At 49.0% G+C, this 16566-nt stretch overlaps 1 protein-coding gene across 6 annotated transcripts in view; it reads left to right on the top strand.

The window, feature by feature from the left end:
• CLCN3 (chloride voltage-gated channel 3) overlaps positions 1–15006 on the top strand; it is a 91758-nt gene extending 76752 nt beyond the window's left edge. For 4 of the 6 annotated variants that reach the window (XM_043486733.1, XM_043486734.1, XM_043486735.1 and 1 more), the window contains 3 exons: positions 4469–4685; positions 11017–11092; positions 12442–15006. In XM_043486733.1, coding sequence (XP_043342668.1) covers positions 4469–4685; positions 11017–11092; positions 12442–12600 — 452 coding nt within the window. In that variant the 3' untranslated portion in view covers positions 12601–15006. The remainder of the gene's footprint in view (positions 1–4468; positions 4686–11016; positions 11093–12441) is intronic. The other 2 variants (XM_043486737.1, XM_043486738.1) reach the window with 1 other exon arrangement.
• The last annotated feature ends 1560 nt before the right edge of the window (positions 15007–16566 follow it).

Below are 16566 nucleotides of genomic sequence, written 5' to 3'. Positions count from 1 at the left end.
AGTTATTGAAAATTCCATCATCTTTGGTCTGTTTCATATCCAATCCACAGGGTATTGCTTTTTAAATTTTGGAATTTAGATTTATACTATTAATTTGTAATATATAGTTTCAAGTGAAAAAGATAATTGAGATTTTATTTCTGGTTAAGTGCCAGGATAAAAAAGGAAGACCTCCTATATTCTGTGCTGACATTCCTGAAAAGGTATTGATAGTTTAAAGGCATTAGCCATCTGTGTTATTTTTTTTGAGATAAACCATTTCTGAGGAGGAAGCCAATTTTGTTCCTCCAAAATGTATTTATCCCCTTTCCTTGTAGTCCTGCAGTATTGATGAGGCTGGTAAGACTTCTGCGTAATCTGACTCCTTTTCTAGTCTGACTGCTCTTCCCAAACCCCCAGAGGTGACAGAGGGTATTTTCGTCCAGCCATTGCTTTGGTAATCACTCCCAGTGTTGAGTAGAGGGCTTGGAGCTGAAATGCAGAGCATTCAGCCCATCCCCAAGGGTCACTCCTGTGAACCTGGTGCCTCCCTCCAGCTGACCTCTCTGGCTGCTGCAGAAGGGTTGTAAAGTGTTTGAGTTCTTGCACCGTTTAAGAGGGAAGGCTAGATGGTGTGATGAGCAGTATTTCTCACATCAGACTGGAAGCTGTCAGCTACAAAAGCTATTCACGCACAGACAAGAGAAAAAGTCTGCAGAACAGCCAGTTCAGCCGAGGAGATACGGCGTGGAGGCCTTCTGTAGCCCAGCGGTCCTGGCACTGTGAGTCCTGCTGGAGGTCACGGAGTAAGGGTTCCAGCGTGTATGGCAGATAGGGCTGCGTCTAGGCGTGTCCACCTCCAAGCCGTCACCATGGCAACGTCAGAGGAGCCTTTCCTTGTTTATTTTTTATACTGTAACATGTAAGAGTAAACAAAGAAGAAAAGGGTGGGAATTTTGGCATTTATATAGAAATTTAAAGGAAAAAGCCCTGGTTTTTAAAAGATAAGACGATGGTAAAGTTAAAAATTATTTGTACTCCCATTGATTCTGTGGATATATTTTTACATATTTTTTATTACTGTCTTGGGAAATAGAATATTGGCATGAGAGGTTTCAGGGACTTGGGGTGCCTTAGGTCTGTGAGTTCTCAAACCCTGCTGTCAGAAAGCTTGGTTACATTGTGGTCTATTGTACCATACCTTAAATGTTCACACACATATATTTGCTAAAGTTTTAATTTTTCAATGGGAAAAATAGACCTGTATGCCAGGTTTTTTATGTTATAATCAACATATTATATATGATATAATATGTAGTTTATGTATATTTATATAAACTATAGTATGTAGTTTATTTATGTAAGATATAGTATGTAGTTTAATATATTTATAGAAGATATATTGTTTATATATATTTATATACGATACTTATAAAAATACTTTAGCAAGAAAGAATGCTGGAGTAAGTCATGAGCTGTCTTGTGTCTGGGGATAGGAAAACTCAAGATTTAAAAGACCACTTTTCCCCAGATTTATTTATAAATTCTCCATTTTTATTAAAACTTTTTTTTTTTTCACTTTATGTGTAGACAGTACATACACATAGTTGAAACTCAAGAAGGTTAAACATACAGAGTGAAAACCTCTCGCCCATGACGTTGTAGTGGCCGGTTAGCTCTGCAGGCAGGCACTCCGCGGCTTCCACCGTTTCTGTGGATGGTATTCAGTGCGTCCGTACATCAGTGTGTGTGTTTTTCCCTTTTTCTTCTTCAGCAGCAGATTGTATCGTGTGCGGTCCTGTGTCTCATCTTCTCCACTGCACGGTGTGTTCTTGGGCCTCTTTCCAGATCATGTTATCTTTAGCAGCTTCAGCGCCAGAGTGGAGGTGCTGTGGAACTCCTCGTGATTATGTCAGCTTCCCACTGAGGGACGTGTGAGAGGCTTCCATTCTGCTCTGATGAACACTGCTTCCTCACACAGCTGATGACCTCACTCGGTTGATGTTTTCTCTGGGCACAGAAGTAGGCAAATCCTGGAAACGGAGTTGTTGAGTCAGAGAGCAACACATGTGTGATTTTGTAAGATATTTTCAGACGGTATTAAGTTGTGGTTCTGCCACGTGCCCTCACCAGGCGTGAACAGCAGTTTACTGTGTTCAGGTTTAGTCCAAATGGAGAGACATGCCTCTTGCCTTTTTGTGTCCAGATGTATTACTGAGGCTGAATGTTATGTGGGCTTCTTTAAAATGAAGCACAGGATTTCCCTGGTGGCCCAGTGGTTAAAAGACTCCATGCTGCCCATTCAGGGGACCCAGGTTCGATCCCTGGTCAGGGAACTAGATCCCACATACCCTGTGGCGTGACCAAAAGATTACTAAAGAAGTAAATAAAAAGCAAAATGAAGCATATATTTAACAGTGCTTACAGTGTGAATGGAATAGTCTTTTCTGTTTCCCACCTTAGGGTGTAAAAGTGTACCTGTTCCTTTCCATGTGTGTACTAGGAACGGTGGGTCTTACAGGGAGATTGTTCATGTGTGAGAACTTGGAACCTGTGGACCCAGTGACCGGGGTCAGAGAGGTGCGTGCGTAGGGACAGGCTGCCCCCTCGGGAGCTTCTGTGCGGAGCAGAGCTTTAGCACACCTGGGGGAGACCCTGCTCGGGCTCTCCCCACAGCAGGGTTACCAACCCCAGACTGGGGAGTGGTGCTTACTCGGGAATCCGAACGCTAGTCCCTGGACCAGTCTCTGTGTATCTCTTTGTAGGAGTTAAAATGAGCCTTGTACCTGCTCAGGTAGTGGAAACACCATGCTATGAATATGGTGACCTGTTTGCTGTCTAAATTAACACAAGTAAGCCCTTCTTCTGGAAGTGAACTCTACATCTGCCTGCACTCCTTAAAAAAAGGTGAATCATGTCAAAATTTGGATGGTGATTTCTGTTTCAAAGGCCCTTGAATGACATTCAAAAACCAAATGTAGGAGATGTCCTGGCGCTTAGTACGTGTTCAGTGAGTGTGCTTGTGTCAGTAATGCCGGCCTTCATATAAAAGTGGTGTTCTTCAGACATCATATTGGATCCCAGATGGACTCCCTAGGCGCGGGCCTCTGTATCCCGTAGTGAGGGCTGTTTCATTGCTTGTGCAGGTGTAAAGGCCCTTAGTTCCAGGAAATAAGTAAATGAATCACAGTAATCAATGGCGTTTTTCTAAACTCTTCTGGAATTGTTTTATCATTAGATGTATATTTAAGCAGTCTTTCTGCTTGTTTGGACTGATGGTATAATATGTGGTCAGTTAAGGTTTCAGGTTGAACACTGGGCTTAGCTTTATAAAGCACTCGGAATGACTGTCATTCATGATGGGCCAGTAACCTGATGCTTCTTTGGGCTGACAACAGCTCAACAAGCATTTTTCAGAAGTCAGTTACTGAGGGGCTTTCTTCTCCCCAGTGTCTTCCTCATGCTTTCAAGGTGTTAGGGAGTCCCAGTGTTAGAACCCCGCTGGACGTTACGCACGGTGAAGCCGGGCCTTAGTGATCGGAAGGAGTGGAAAGGGTTGCAGCTTGTGTTTGCGAGCTGTGCTTACTGTTCCATGCAGGACTGAGGCTTAGTATGTTTGTTTAAATGTTTTTGTAGCTGAATTTCTGTTCAAAATAATGTTCAGTGTGACAAATACCATATGTGTACGCAGTTTTGAATTCACACTGACTCGGCAGTAGGAACGTGAGCATTTTTATTTTCCTCGGGCGTGCTCTCCCTTTTCTGGGTCTCCTCCTCCCTCCCCCGCGGTCTGCACTCTTCCTCTGCAGTGTTCTGCCTCTTGGCCACGTCCTGTCTCCACGTTGAGAGGAGGCAGCGGACGCAGACACAAGGCAGGAGCGCCGGCAGGGCCCCAAGAGCAGGAACTCATGACCTTCACAGATAAGCCCTGAAGGTTGGCCAGCGTCCATCCACCCCGCCTCACGGCTCACCTGCGAAGTTAAGCTTGAATGCCAGAAAAGAGCGCGAACTAGCCGGTTCACGGCAGGGGACAGACAGTCGGTCCTGGCAGGGGCGTGGAGTTCTCTGTGGATCCGGCTGCGAGGCAGGAGGAGGGGCGCCTGGCGCGGTGGGCCCTGGAGGGGAGGCTCCCTTCGTGAGGGCTGTCTCATTGCTTGTGCAGGCATAAAGTCCTGTGGTCCCAGCACGTTTCCTGGTCCACGTCAGAGTTAGACAGCAGTGACGAAAATCATGCCGTGCTAATGATTACACCAAAAATATTTTACTTGCACAAAGATGATTTGTTATTAGTAGATTCTGATTCTGTCGAGTACAGGAGATCGCGAAATAGCTTTTCAGTGGGTTTTTTTCTTGGTTAGGAAGAGAGGAAAAAATGAAGAGGTCAAAAGGATATGTTTGTTCACCGTTTTAAACCTGTGACAAGCAGGTTGCCGTGAAAGCAGAAGGAGCCCTGTCAGAGTGTCACGGGCGGTCTTCTCTGTCTCTGCAGAAAGCGCCCGGAAGAAGCAGGAGGGGATCGTGGGCAGCTCGCGCGTCTGCTTCGCGCAGCACACCCCGTCCCTGCCGGCCGAGAGCCCCCGGCCGCTGAAGCTCCGCAGCATCCTGGACATGAGCCCGTTCACGGTGACGGACCACACGCCCATGGAGATCGTGGTGGACATCTTCCGGAAGCTGGGCCTGCGGCAGTGCCTCGTCACGCACAACGGGTGGGTGTGTCCCCCTCGCGTGCGGGGCCCTCGGGGTCGGGGTAGGGGGAGCCCCGTCAGGCCCCTGGGAGAGGTCTGCCGTTCAGGATTAGCCCCTCAGAGTCCCACTTAGCAAGGGTGGGCGAAGTGTTGACTGCCAGGTTTCTGCTGAACCAGGAGCGCTTCAGGGCTGCAGGGAGGCGATGTCCTAGGGGGTCGGGGAGGGGCTGGGGGGCCTCCAAGCTGAGGGGTCCCTTTTCGGACAGCAGTGGACTCCACTGCATGGAGCTCTGCAGCGGCCTGTTCTTGTAGATATTTCATGGTCAGAGTCTTCGTCTCTAGGACAGTAATAACTTTCTGGCTGTTTACTATTTGATTTATTGTGTGGTGAGGGAAATTGTGTATAATTAGTCAAAGTTGATGGATTAGCTGAAAACCTTTTGTAAATGCTCTGTTTCCGCTTTTCTACAGTCTCCATCTGCAAATCCTGTGAATACAGTGCTGGCAGATAAACACTTATGTATTTAAAATGCACACATTGGTTTTTCTGCCCTTCGCACATAACCTGGCCATGTTTCTCCACGTGGGAGTTTGGGGAAGTATGGTCTGGTGGGAGTCGGGGAGCGGGGAGACCCTGCGCCTCTGCCCCTGGCGCCCGCCTGCTGCCTGGCGCTGCTCCCCGCTCCCGGGCCTGGGGTGTGCCTCCCTGCTGCCCTTCTCTCCGGGCCCCTGGTTCCCACCACGCTGCCCTTCCTGCTCGGAGCCCTCAGGACTGTGCTGCGCCTGAAGGCTGAGGACAGCGAGGCTGGTGGAGTAGGCGGGGCGGCTGCCCCGCACTGTGTGAGACTGCGGGAGGGCCCAGCGGTCCCACAGCCATCCTGTGCAGATAGAACACACCCTCTCCTGGGGACGGCACGAGGTGGGCGCCTCCGGCTGCAGCCCCTCTGCGGTCCCTCTGCATGGAGATGGTCATCCATGTGGGAAGCTGTGCCCAGGCCCGTGGTCAGCACAGGTAGTCCAGGGAGCAGTAGCCTCCCAGCTCAGAAGTCCTGCCTCTTGCTGTTGACCAGTAGAATCCATCTCTTTCTTTGTGATTTCTTTTTTTTTTTTTTGGCCATACCATGCGGTATGTGAGATCTCAGTTCCCCAACCAGGGATGGGACCCATGTCCTCTGCATCGGCCGTACAGAGTCTTCAGCACTGGACCACAGGAAAGTGCCGTGATTTCTTGGACACTGTATTAGCTGTAAGGGTCTGGAATACAGATAGAAGCTAGAGAGCGTGCCTCGTGGCTCGTGTTTGCACTGTGCTAGCCACTCAAGGTAACTCCAGGAAGCAGGGGGGAATCGATGGAGGGATGAGGTCTTGACCAAGGGCAGGGAGTTCTATTTTTGTTTTTTTTTTCTCAAGATAAGGGTTTTCTTTTTATTCTATGACAGAGTCCAGGTACAGGTAGTTGTTGGGAGTGGTGGTGGGTTCAGGGTGTCCAGAACACAGTTCCTGGGGCTTCCTTGGCTCTCTGTGGCTGCTCTGAGACTGCAGGACGTCTGGTCGGCTCAGGGCGTTGCAGGCTCACCGCACTGTCCCTCTCGGCTCTTCCTCTGAGGATTCCCCACAGAGACGTACCCTGCGACTTCCGCTCACCTGTCGTCCCCCAGAATGCTGCCGCGTGGTCTCTGGATGCACGTGTTGTTGCATAATTTAACATTTAAAACTCGAAGTGTGCTAATAATGGAAAGGTTGAGAATTGACATCAGGCACTCTAGATTCCTTGGGCGACTTAAATACTCATCTCTGCACACTCTTGCTGCCACACTGTAACCCTTATCCTTCTTATGAAAGACAGCTCCATGGTCTTCCTCAGCCAATGCACCTGGCTGGATGTTCACAGTCCAAAGTGTCTCTAACCTTGAAGGAATGTTCACCGTTCTGGAAACCAGAGGGCAAGTTGTCTGGTTCAAATGCCCTCAGACTGCGTTGATGAGAAATAACAAAACAACCACAAGAATACTGCTCACAGGGGAGAACAGTCGGTGCTGGTAACAGTGAGCAAAGGATGGTGGGCAGGATACCAAGGCCTTACAGGCTTGCCAGGGGTTACAGTCAGTCCATTATCCTGCCCCCTATTGATTGTAACCATTTTCTTGAATTATAGTGTTACAAAGAATATTCAGTGAACATTCATATGCACTAATTTACATATGCATATCTGAAGAATATGCAGGGAGAAATAGCTGAGAGACATATCAATAACCTCATATATGCAGATGACACCACCATTATGGTGAAGAACTAAAGAGCCTCTTGATGGAAGTGAAAGAGGAGAGTGAAAAAGCTGGCCTAAAACCGAGCATTCAGAAAACTAAGATCAGGGCATCTGGTCCCATCACTTCAGGGCAAATAGATGGGGAAACAGTGGGAGCAGTGACAGACTTTATCTTCTTGGACTCCAAAATCACTGCAGATGGTGACTGCAGCCATGAAACTGAAAGAAGCTTGCTCCTTGGAAGAAAAGCTATGACCAACCTAGACAGCGTATTAAAAAGCAGAGACATTACTTTGCCGACAAAGGTCCGTCTAGTCAAAGCTATGGTTTTTCCAGTGATCATGTATGGATGTGAGAATTGGACTATAAAGAAAGCTGAGCACTGAAGAATTGATGCTTGTGGTGTTGAAGAAGACTCTTGAGAATCCCTTGGACTGCAAGGAGATCCAACTAGTCCATCCTAAAGGAAATCAGTCCTGAATATTCATTGGAAGGACTGATGCTGAAGCTGAAGCTCAAATACTTTGGCCACCTGATGCGAAGAGCTGACTCATTGGAAAAGACCCTGATGCTGGGAAAGATTGAGGGAAGGAGGAGAAGGGGATGACAAAGGATGAGATGGTTGGATGGCATCACCAACTTGATGGGCATGAGCAAGCTCTGGGAGTTGGTGATGGACAGGGAAGCCTGGCATGCTGAAGTCCATGGGGTCACAAAGAGTCAACACGACTGAGTGACTGAACAAAATTGATCTGAAGAATAAAGTCCTAAAAGTGAAAAATTTGAAAGTTAATGCATTGAAAATTTAATAGATATTTTCACATAATCATATAAAATAATTTACATTCAATGTTAGCTCATGTTTTGAAGTATCTCTTTTTAGTATAAAGAATTCCATGGTCCCATATGTGACATGATTATAGTTACAGTTTTTGTTGTCTATTGCATAGTGATATCACTGCATTTGAAATGTTTGAATTTTAGTTTTTAAAACAGCATCCCATATTTGAAAACCCATGTTTGTGCATGTGTATATAAGATGACTTAGTTAGCTCATTTTGACTTAGTAACTAGTTGTCAAATATGACTGAGTGGACTGCTAAGTTTGGTTTATGTGCTTCATACCTGGGGAGTCATGGCACCAGACCATGAGCTTATGTAGCTACAGGCATGTGGTTTGGCCTCCTAGGGTATTTGGCACTAAATTTTTGCACATGGTTGGTTTTCTGCAAATATTAGTTGATTTGTGTATTTTTCATGTTCATGATTAGTTGCTTCAAATTAAGGTTTTTCTCCTCTCCCAACTCACTGTGGGGGAGAAAAGCAGATTCTCACAGCTTTTCTCTTACATCCCTTCCCTAAAATGAGACTTTTTGAGGTTTTCTAAGGATTATTTTTGTTCCATTTATTTTAGTGTAACCATAGGGAAATGAGAAAGTAGGGGAAATCCTCCCACTTGGTGGTTTCCTCCAGTTAACAGGCATCAGCTGGACTGGGGTTGAGAGCAGCAGTGGTTCCAGGAAGGCTGGGACAGGAAGGTTGGGGACCGGGGTGAACTGCACGTCAGCTGTCGTGCGACAGTGTGAGCCTGGGTCTGTTTACGTAGGATGTGCCTCGTAGTTACTGATGTGTCGTCAGAAATCTGGATTTTATGTTACGTTATTTTATAACTAATGAAAGATGAGTGGCCATCGACCAAACAAGTCATGTGGTGTGGCGCCTCCAGGTTTGTAGCTGGTGTGCAAGGCGGTTTTACGCTCAGGCCGGTTCTTCAGTGGTGGGCAGAGTGTTGGATGATGGGAGAAGAGATGTGTGTCAGCAGAATAGCTGTTTTCCTTTGTTTAGGGTTGTTTAAAGAATAATGGTACCAAACTTCATTGTTTAAAAGCTTAATAGGTACACGCTAAAGGGAGTACCTTTTCGTAAAGCTTTCCGGGTGGGGGTCCCTTTGGCAATAAATGGCTCAGTCGGAAGCCATGCCGGGTCGTCCTCAACGCTGACCTGCGCGGTGTTGCTCTGCGTGCCTCACGTGGCTGGGCCTCCTCAGTCGTCACCAGTGGGCATGTCCTTGCGCAGTCCTGGTGAGGCACGTCCCGGGCCGTGGCGATCGCTGCCGCCGTGCACTCGGCTGACAGTGCCAGCACAGGCGCTCGAGAGGAGTGGACGGAGCAGGCGCTGGTAAGGGCGGACAGCTCAGGTTCTCTCCTGAGCCTGCCTGTTCATAAGAGAGCTTGGGGTGGGAGGTGCCGTGGTTACATTTTCCTTATTTTTGTCCTTCAAGGAAAATAGGTTGCTATAAGAAGAGAGCACATGTCTTCTGCATTTTAGTGGAGAGTCTAATGGTCAGCATGTTAGGGTTTCATACTGAGTCCTTAGAGGTGGAAAACAGCTGTGTGTTTGGGGGAAGAAGACTTGAGGAATCCAGATCTGCATATGAAAGGAGAAAACGAGGTTGGGGGGAGGTCTTGCCCCTGTTTTGTGTTCTGATAAGCAGAATATCTCAGAATCCTTCAGCTTTGGTGGAACCAGCAGGATGTTCACAGGAATTGCTCAGAATGAGTTCTGTGGCCGTGTGGGTCAGGAAAGGGTTGGATCAAATGCTGTAGAGGTTTCTTTACTGTGGAGCTTTGCACACGGGGTGGACAGTAAACATGGTTTTCCAAACGTGCACCTTTTGGGCGAGGAAGCCGGCGGGCAGAGGGGCTCCTGGGCCTGGTGTTTCTGGACACAGATACTCTGGGGCAGCGTGCTGGGTTGAGCCTTATTGCTCTTTCAGCATTGTGCACCCCCAAGGAAACAGTCATCTTTTACAGGAGTCAGATTTTGCATTGATTTTCCCCATACTTCTGAAATTAATAAAGCCTGACTGAGTTTGTCCTTATTACTCTGAAATCTCTTTTCTCTAGTAACTAAAGAGAGGAAACATATGTATTTCCTCCTTTTATGGCTGTTACTTTGTAAATACAAAGATTACTTTATAATGTATAAGTTTGCTATTTTGTCCTTAATAAATTCATGACTGACCTCATTGCATACCTCAAGGTTTGGCAGAGCTTACTAACTTAGTAACTGAAATTAATCATTGTATGTAATCAGGTAGAGAAGAGTAAGAATTTAAACTGGGGTTCTTTTACTTAATGTCAAGATGCTCACTTTTCTTGATTCCAACTATATATGCAGGTGAATTGGTGATTGTTTCTCTTTAAACACCTGCTGAGTGGGTGCTTATTTTATGTGGGGCATGTTCTGAGCTATTGGAGGGAGACGTGCTCCCACGTTCTGAGAACTGTTCAGCTTGTCTTTGTTCTTAAGGATAAGTGCGTCATTGTAAAAGATAAGAAGACATTAGCAAAGAAGCGGTTTTTGCCTCTCCCAGTCCCTTCCCTGCCCGCTTCCTGCCCATCCATCCCCAGGCGCCTTCCCTGCCCCGTGACTGACCGCTGAAAAAGCAGCGTCCCAGGGGCCCAGAGCCCTTGACTGAGCAGGTCCCCTGCTGACGTTCGTTCTTCAGGAAGCCGGGGTGGTCCGAGGCAGTGCGACAGAGAACCGGCCTAGCCAGACAGCAGGGTGTGCGGTCACCCTGCAGGGTGTGCTGAAGGGGCTTCCAGAATTGAAAGAGGAAAGCTTTTAAGGTTCTCAGCGTCCATTGTGTATACTTTCGTAGACTGGAGTTGACTTCATTCACTTCCATTGTAAAGGTGAATACAGTGAGGAGGGCTGGGGGCTGGCCCTTCAGGAATGAGAAGCACTTTCCTCTGTGGCAAGAACATGAAGCTACCGTTCAGAGTTGAGCAGCTGTGTACTGATGGTGTTTCTTTGTACTTTTTTTTGGAGTCATCTTCATTTTGAGCTTTTATAATCTTGATTTTTAATTTAAGGACAACTACCTACCAGTATTTGAAGTAGGATCACATAACTTGCAAAAGCCAGTAGAATTAATGCAGTGGTACCTGGGGTTTCAGAGCACTTGTGTGTGAATTTTTCTGAAGCCCATCATGTTTTAGCTCTTTCTGGCCCTCTGTATCAGGATGGTAGGACCCCTCCCCGAGTCCCCCGCAGTCATTAGCATCACGTGGTCTGTTGCAGGAGCCTCTTGGGGATCATCACCAAGAAGAACATGGTAGCACACCTGGAGGAGCTGACGCGGCGCGCCGAGCCCCTGGTGATCACGCGGCTGCTCCCCAGACTGGGCGGGGGGCGGCTCCGTGCCCTCGCCTCCCCCACCGGGCTTGTTAGACCCTCCTCCTCCCCACACGGCGGGGTGTGCACACCCTGCCCTGGGAAGCAGCAGGCCCGCCTCCTGGCCACCACAGCCTCTCCTTGGCTTTAGGACTGTAGGCAGTGTGTGTGCACAGTCCTAACGGCAGATACCCCACTCCAGCCCGGACGCCTGCTCCGCTTCCAGAGAGCCCCCAGCCCCGTCCTGTCTCTCTTCCCTGGTCTTGGCTGTGTCGTGGGGAGTTACCCAGCTCAGCGGCCCGCCCGCCCCACACACCCTTGGTCCCGGGGCCTGGGCTCCAGCACCCTCTGGAGGCTGTTTCTAGAGCGCGGGCTGCAGCTGAGGGTCACGTGTGGTGACTGTACCTGGCCGTGGGTCCCAGTGGAGTCGTGACTAAAGAGGATCTCGCGTGCTCGGATAAGTTGTCTGGCGCTGGCAGTCTCACGCTGGGCCCCTTTGCCTGTGGTTGTCACCCCTCCGTGAGGCCTGTCCCCATAGACTTCAGTCCAGCACTGACCTCCATGCATCCTTTTTGAAGAAACCACTGGCCAGAAAAATAAGTAGCTACTCATCCCTTCTGCTTTCTGCTTCATCTGTAATAATCTTCTAGGACTGCTTCCTGATTTTTTTTTCACCTACCTTTTAATGTAAGCGTTAACAACTCAGACTTTCATAAAAGCACTGTGCCTTTTTTGACTAAAATCAGAAAAGGAAGACATTGATGACTGTAGTAGAAACTTGGGTCATCCTAGAGACTTATTCTTGGGTTCTGAAGTTTGTGACTGAAATTCTGTGTTGACCATTTTAAGTGCATTTTACCTGAATTGTATGTGCTTTCGTGAAGATTCGACATACAGCAGGGCACTCTTTAAATCAGTTTTTTAAAGACAGTTAATTTTGGCTTTAAAGAAAAGTGCACTCTAAAGGGGACTTGGCCATCATGTTTTCTTCTGTCTCGGCCTGGTGGAAGGAGCTGTCCTCCTCAGCTGGGCTCAGCACCCCTTCTTGTTCTGCATTCTGCTCTCTCTCGCTGGCTCACGTGACTCAGAGGCTCTGCCTCCGAGGTCTGGCCTTCAGTCTCAGGGCAGGGACACTGAGTGGTTAGGGGCGTCATGCTCGATACCTCCGAGCATGGGTGCTGGGTGTTGAGTTACTTGACCAAGATGCTTTTTGAAAATACAGACTCGGGCTGATTGCTTTGCTCTCCTTCTGTCAGCAGAAAGGATTTAGCTGTGGGTTTAGCTTCTTCTTTCCCTTTCTTTTAACGGCAACCTTCTGCTTGTCCTTTTCAGACGCCTCCTTGGTATCATCACAAAAAAAGACATCCTCCGTCATATGGCCCAGACGGCAAACCAAGACCCCGCCTCCATCATGTTCAACTGAGCCCCGCGGCGGAGGAGGGGGAGGACGCCGGGGAGGAGGCCTGCCTGCTCAGCAGCAGCTCACTCTGACCGGGAAGCAGGACTGGCGGCGGCGGCGGGCTCCTGTGCGGGGTTTGCAGACGCGGCTGTGGTGCGGGGCGGGGAGGCAGAGGCGAGCAGTGCGTGCCTCCCATCCCAGCCAGTGCGCTCAGCCGTGGAGGCGGCCCTGACCCGACCCCGCCCTCTCTGGCACTGCAGAGAGGCCGGCAGGCCCCGTGTCAGAAGGGATCCCTCTGAATTGAGCCATCTCTAAGACTGCAAGGTCTTGCCCTTTTTTTTTTTTTAATCAAAACTGTTGTGTTTAACTCCTGAACCGTGCAGGTAAAGCATTACCTTTCTACATTCCGGACGAGCTTCTTCCTCTCCCCTCCCCCGCGAGCTGTCACCAAGCCTCTGAGTGGTGTGCACGTGGGGAGCAGTCCTTTCTCATATTGAGATGTGCGTGGTCTTATCGGGGTCTTGTCACAGGGAGGGAGTGGGTGCTGTGTCCCCACACGAGGGGCTTGGGGCAAGCCTGCGTACCACAAACGGGGCGAGGCGCCGGAAGCTCTGCGGGGGGTAGGGCGTGCTCGCGGGGTGCAGGGGTTCAGCATCAACCACAGGGGGACTTGACTGGGAAGGATGGACAGTTTTCTTCTTGCTTTTCTCACCCTCTCTGACTTGATGGATAATGTGAACTGGTCTTACGCAGATTTTTCTGTTTCTAAATCTCCTATAACACAAGTACTATTGAGCGTAAGGAAATGATGCTGCTTTGATAGTGACAAGAAGGAAGTGTTGTGTCGAGCTGCACCTGCTATGAGTTGCATGTTTAAACACTGGAATTTTCTTTTTCTTGAAATTAGATCAGTCTGGTTTTTTTTTCCCCTTTCCTTAAGGTATTTTACTGCTGACACTGAAGAAAAAATGTAATTCATAACTTGCACTAAATGTATATTTCTTTCTTAAAAATTTACCATTCTTATTTATATTTTTATGGATTAAAATTTATAAAATACAGATCAGTTAATATCACACTTAAATACTTTTACCTTTTTAATGTGATTTTTATAGACTAATTCAGACTTAGAAATATGGAAATATGAACAAAGTTTACAGTGGGAACGAGGGTCTAAGATGTGGTGTGGTTGTTTCTTTGTGATCACACGTGTACGGAAACCTTTTCTCATCTCTCACTGCCATCCTCTGGGTTGTTTCCAGCTTGTCCATTTTGACTCATTAACTGGAAGCTGAAAAACTATGTATTGTTTCGCAGATTAAAAGTTAAATAGTGTTAACCTTAAAAAAAAAAAAGAAAACAGTAGAATGGCAGAGGTAGCAGTTAAAATGTTGATCTGAACAGAACTTGTGAATCTTTGTGGAGGTCATGTCCAGGTGTTCAGTGACATTTTGAATCCACGCTGCACTTTTTTGCACAGTGGGCTGAAAATGTACTGGATGTGTTTGGAATTTGGGGTTTTGGAAAATACCTATCTTAATCATGGTCTCAATTCACATCAGCAAAGGCAGTTCACTTGAAGCACTGGCCTGAAAATTCTGGATTATGCGTCTTGGGAGGCAAAAATGAATTTTTAGAGACAGACATTTTTCTGAAACACATCTTGCAATGAGCTGTTTTTACATTTTGGAAGTGATTGTTCAGTTCTTGATTCTTAATAAACCTGTCAGGTCTGGGAGATCACAGATCTTTGTGATGCTGAGGATTTGTAAGATCTCGAAGCCATATTAGAACGGCCACTGGGAGCTGAGCAGACGTTAGGAATTCCATGACACCTGCGTCTTGCTCTGCCTGCAGTCAGTGCTTTGTCCTGCTTCCCCCTTCTGGCCGCCTGCACACTTGCTTCCCGGCGTGTGGAGACAGCCCTGCCTGAGCCACGGTCAGCTGGTCTCTCAGCCTCTGCTCCGTGCGTTTGCCCGAGGCCCAGCGAGCGTGGGGGCTCCGTGGCCGCTCCGTGGTGTCTGCTTTATCTCCCTCGTTTCCTTTCCGATTTTGGGTCCCGCGTCACCCTGACGTCTCGGGCGGATGCAGATTCTCTCCTGTGTGTCCGTCCTGCTGAGACGCGGGGGCGCGCGTGGCTGTCTCGCTCCATCCCGCTTTCCTTCTGGTATGTTGGGTGTGTCTGCGTGTCCGCCCAGCGAGGGGCGTTGGAGGCCATGTGGTGGAAGTGCCCGGCCCAGCGGAGTGCAGGCGGAGCCTCATTGGAGTACCCTTTCTGAGAAGGTATGATGAGAATGGGCAGGGTGTCAGCATCTCTTCTCCTTAATAGTTGTGTTCAGTTCTGACTCATGAATGCCTAGTTTGTTCATCTGCGATGTTGCCTAGAGCTGTATTTATCTGTTTTTATTTATACTAGTGTAGTAGAGCTGCATATCATTACAGTACACATGGTGACTGTGATGAGTCAATCAGAAAACCTATTAAAATCTATACGACAACGTGTGGTTTGGCCTTTGATTCCCTCGGTCACCGTGCTCCGGGGTCACTGCCGCTGTGTGTGTCGTGTGGCTGGGGCACCCAGCGTGCACCCCCCGGGGTGTCCTGCGTCTCTCGGGCTGCGAGGCAGCACTGTCCTTGGCAAGCAGGAGTCACGGGGACCCGGCAGACCCCAGGGTGACTGCAGGGTGTGCGTACCAGCACGCGTGTGGGTGCAGGGACCACGCTCCTCAAAGGAGACCGGTAAGTAACCTGCAGACTGTTGCTGAGAGTGCGGTGGTTCGCACACAGAGCTGCCTGCGGGAGGGGAGACAGACACTTGGAGCGGTGTCCATGCGTCCAGGGCCGTGAGCCTGGTCCTGACGCGCCCGGGACACCTCGTTCTGCTGCCCTCGTGCTGCTCACGCGACGACTGAGCGGCAGCTGTGCCCCGGGGACTGCTGGGCACGGGCATCAGATGCTGGTACCTGCCGTGACCTGCTGCTGCGGCCGTCGACCCCGGGGAGCCTCCTGCTGTTGTGGCCAGTGCCCGGCGGAGCTCCCCCAACCGGGGGGAGGGGCACGACACGGCCTTGGGGGTGGGGATGCTGGGCGTGCGCGACGAGGCGGGGTGAGGTGTGCGCGTGTCCGCATAGCGGGCCGACAAGGCTTCCCGTGGGGGTGGTGAGGACACCAGGTAGGTCTCGGCGCTGGAGGGACGAGGGCAGGGGCTTGGCCGGGTTGGGATGTCAGTTGGCTTGTCTGCACACACAGGACTTGCTGGTGCCACGGGGCGAATCCGTGGGGACACAGATGAGAGCACTGTCTTGGGTGAGGTTTCACCGCTTCCCGTTTTTTCTTGGCTGGATCATTCTACATGTGTTTGAGAAGTTGTATGGAAGACAGTTTGTAAGCTCCAGGTGTGAGCTTAGCTAAGTCTGAGTTGGGTGATGGTTTTGTTAAATTGGGTGAAGGTGAAGCTGCTTTTACTCATGAAAGAACCCAGGTACTGGGTGAAAATGAACAGGAAGGCAGGTGGCATCCGGGAGCCACAGCAGCCGCTGGAACGGACCTGAAAATGTCTGGTGAGAGAGCTTTCGAAGGACCAGGCCTCCACTGCAGGAAGAAGGTAAGAAGGGGAGATTTGGTGTCAGGCTGGCAGGAGCTCACTCTTGAATGACCAAGTCTCAGTCCTTGGAAGGCCAGCCCCTCACCAAATGTGTGACCAGCCCTTGGATACAGCTGCTGGGCGTGGAGCCTGGAAGTGTCTTCACAAGCCTGTTCTCAGGAAGCCCTGCTCATAGCTTGTAGTCTTCACATTGTAACTGCCATTTTCTTGGCACTGGTGCCCAAACCCTGTTTTGGCTCTGATATAACAAGCCTGATGATGATGTGCATGCAGGTATGTGTGAGGGATGGATGATAAGCTGAATTTTTTTTTTGTACCCTTTCATTTATCCTTTGATAAGCAATCCTGTTGAAATCTGTATTACTGATCACAAGGCAAATTAAAAAAACTTATATTTGAGGTGGTTGGATCAACAAATAGCATGGTTAAAGGAATCTGGAATTTCTAGCTAGCT

The sequence above is a fragment of the Cervus canadensis genome, chromosome 14 (genome assembly GCF_019320065.1).
Source record: "Cervus canadensis isolate Bull #8, Minnesota chromosome 14, ASM1932006v1, whole genome shotgun sequence".
In the NCBI taxonomy this organism is placed as follows: Eukaryota; Metazoa; Chordata; class Mammalia; order Artiodactyla; family Cervidae; genus Cervus; species Cervus canadensis.
Note: the sequence above shows the minus strand (reverse complement) of the source record. Positions and strands in the feature narration are given on the sequence as shown.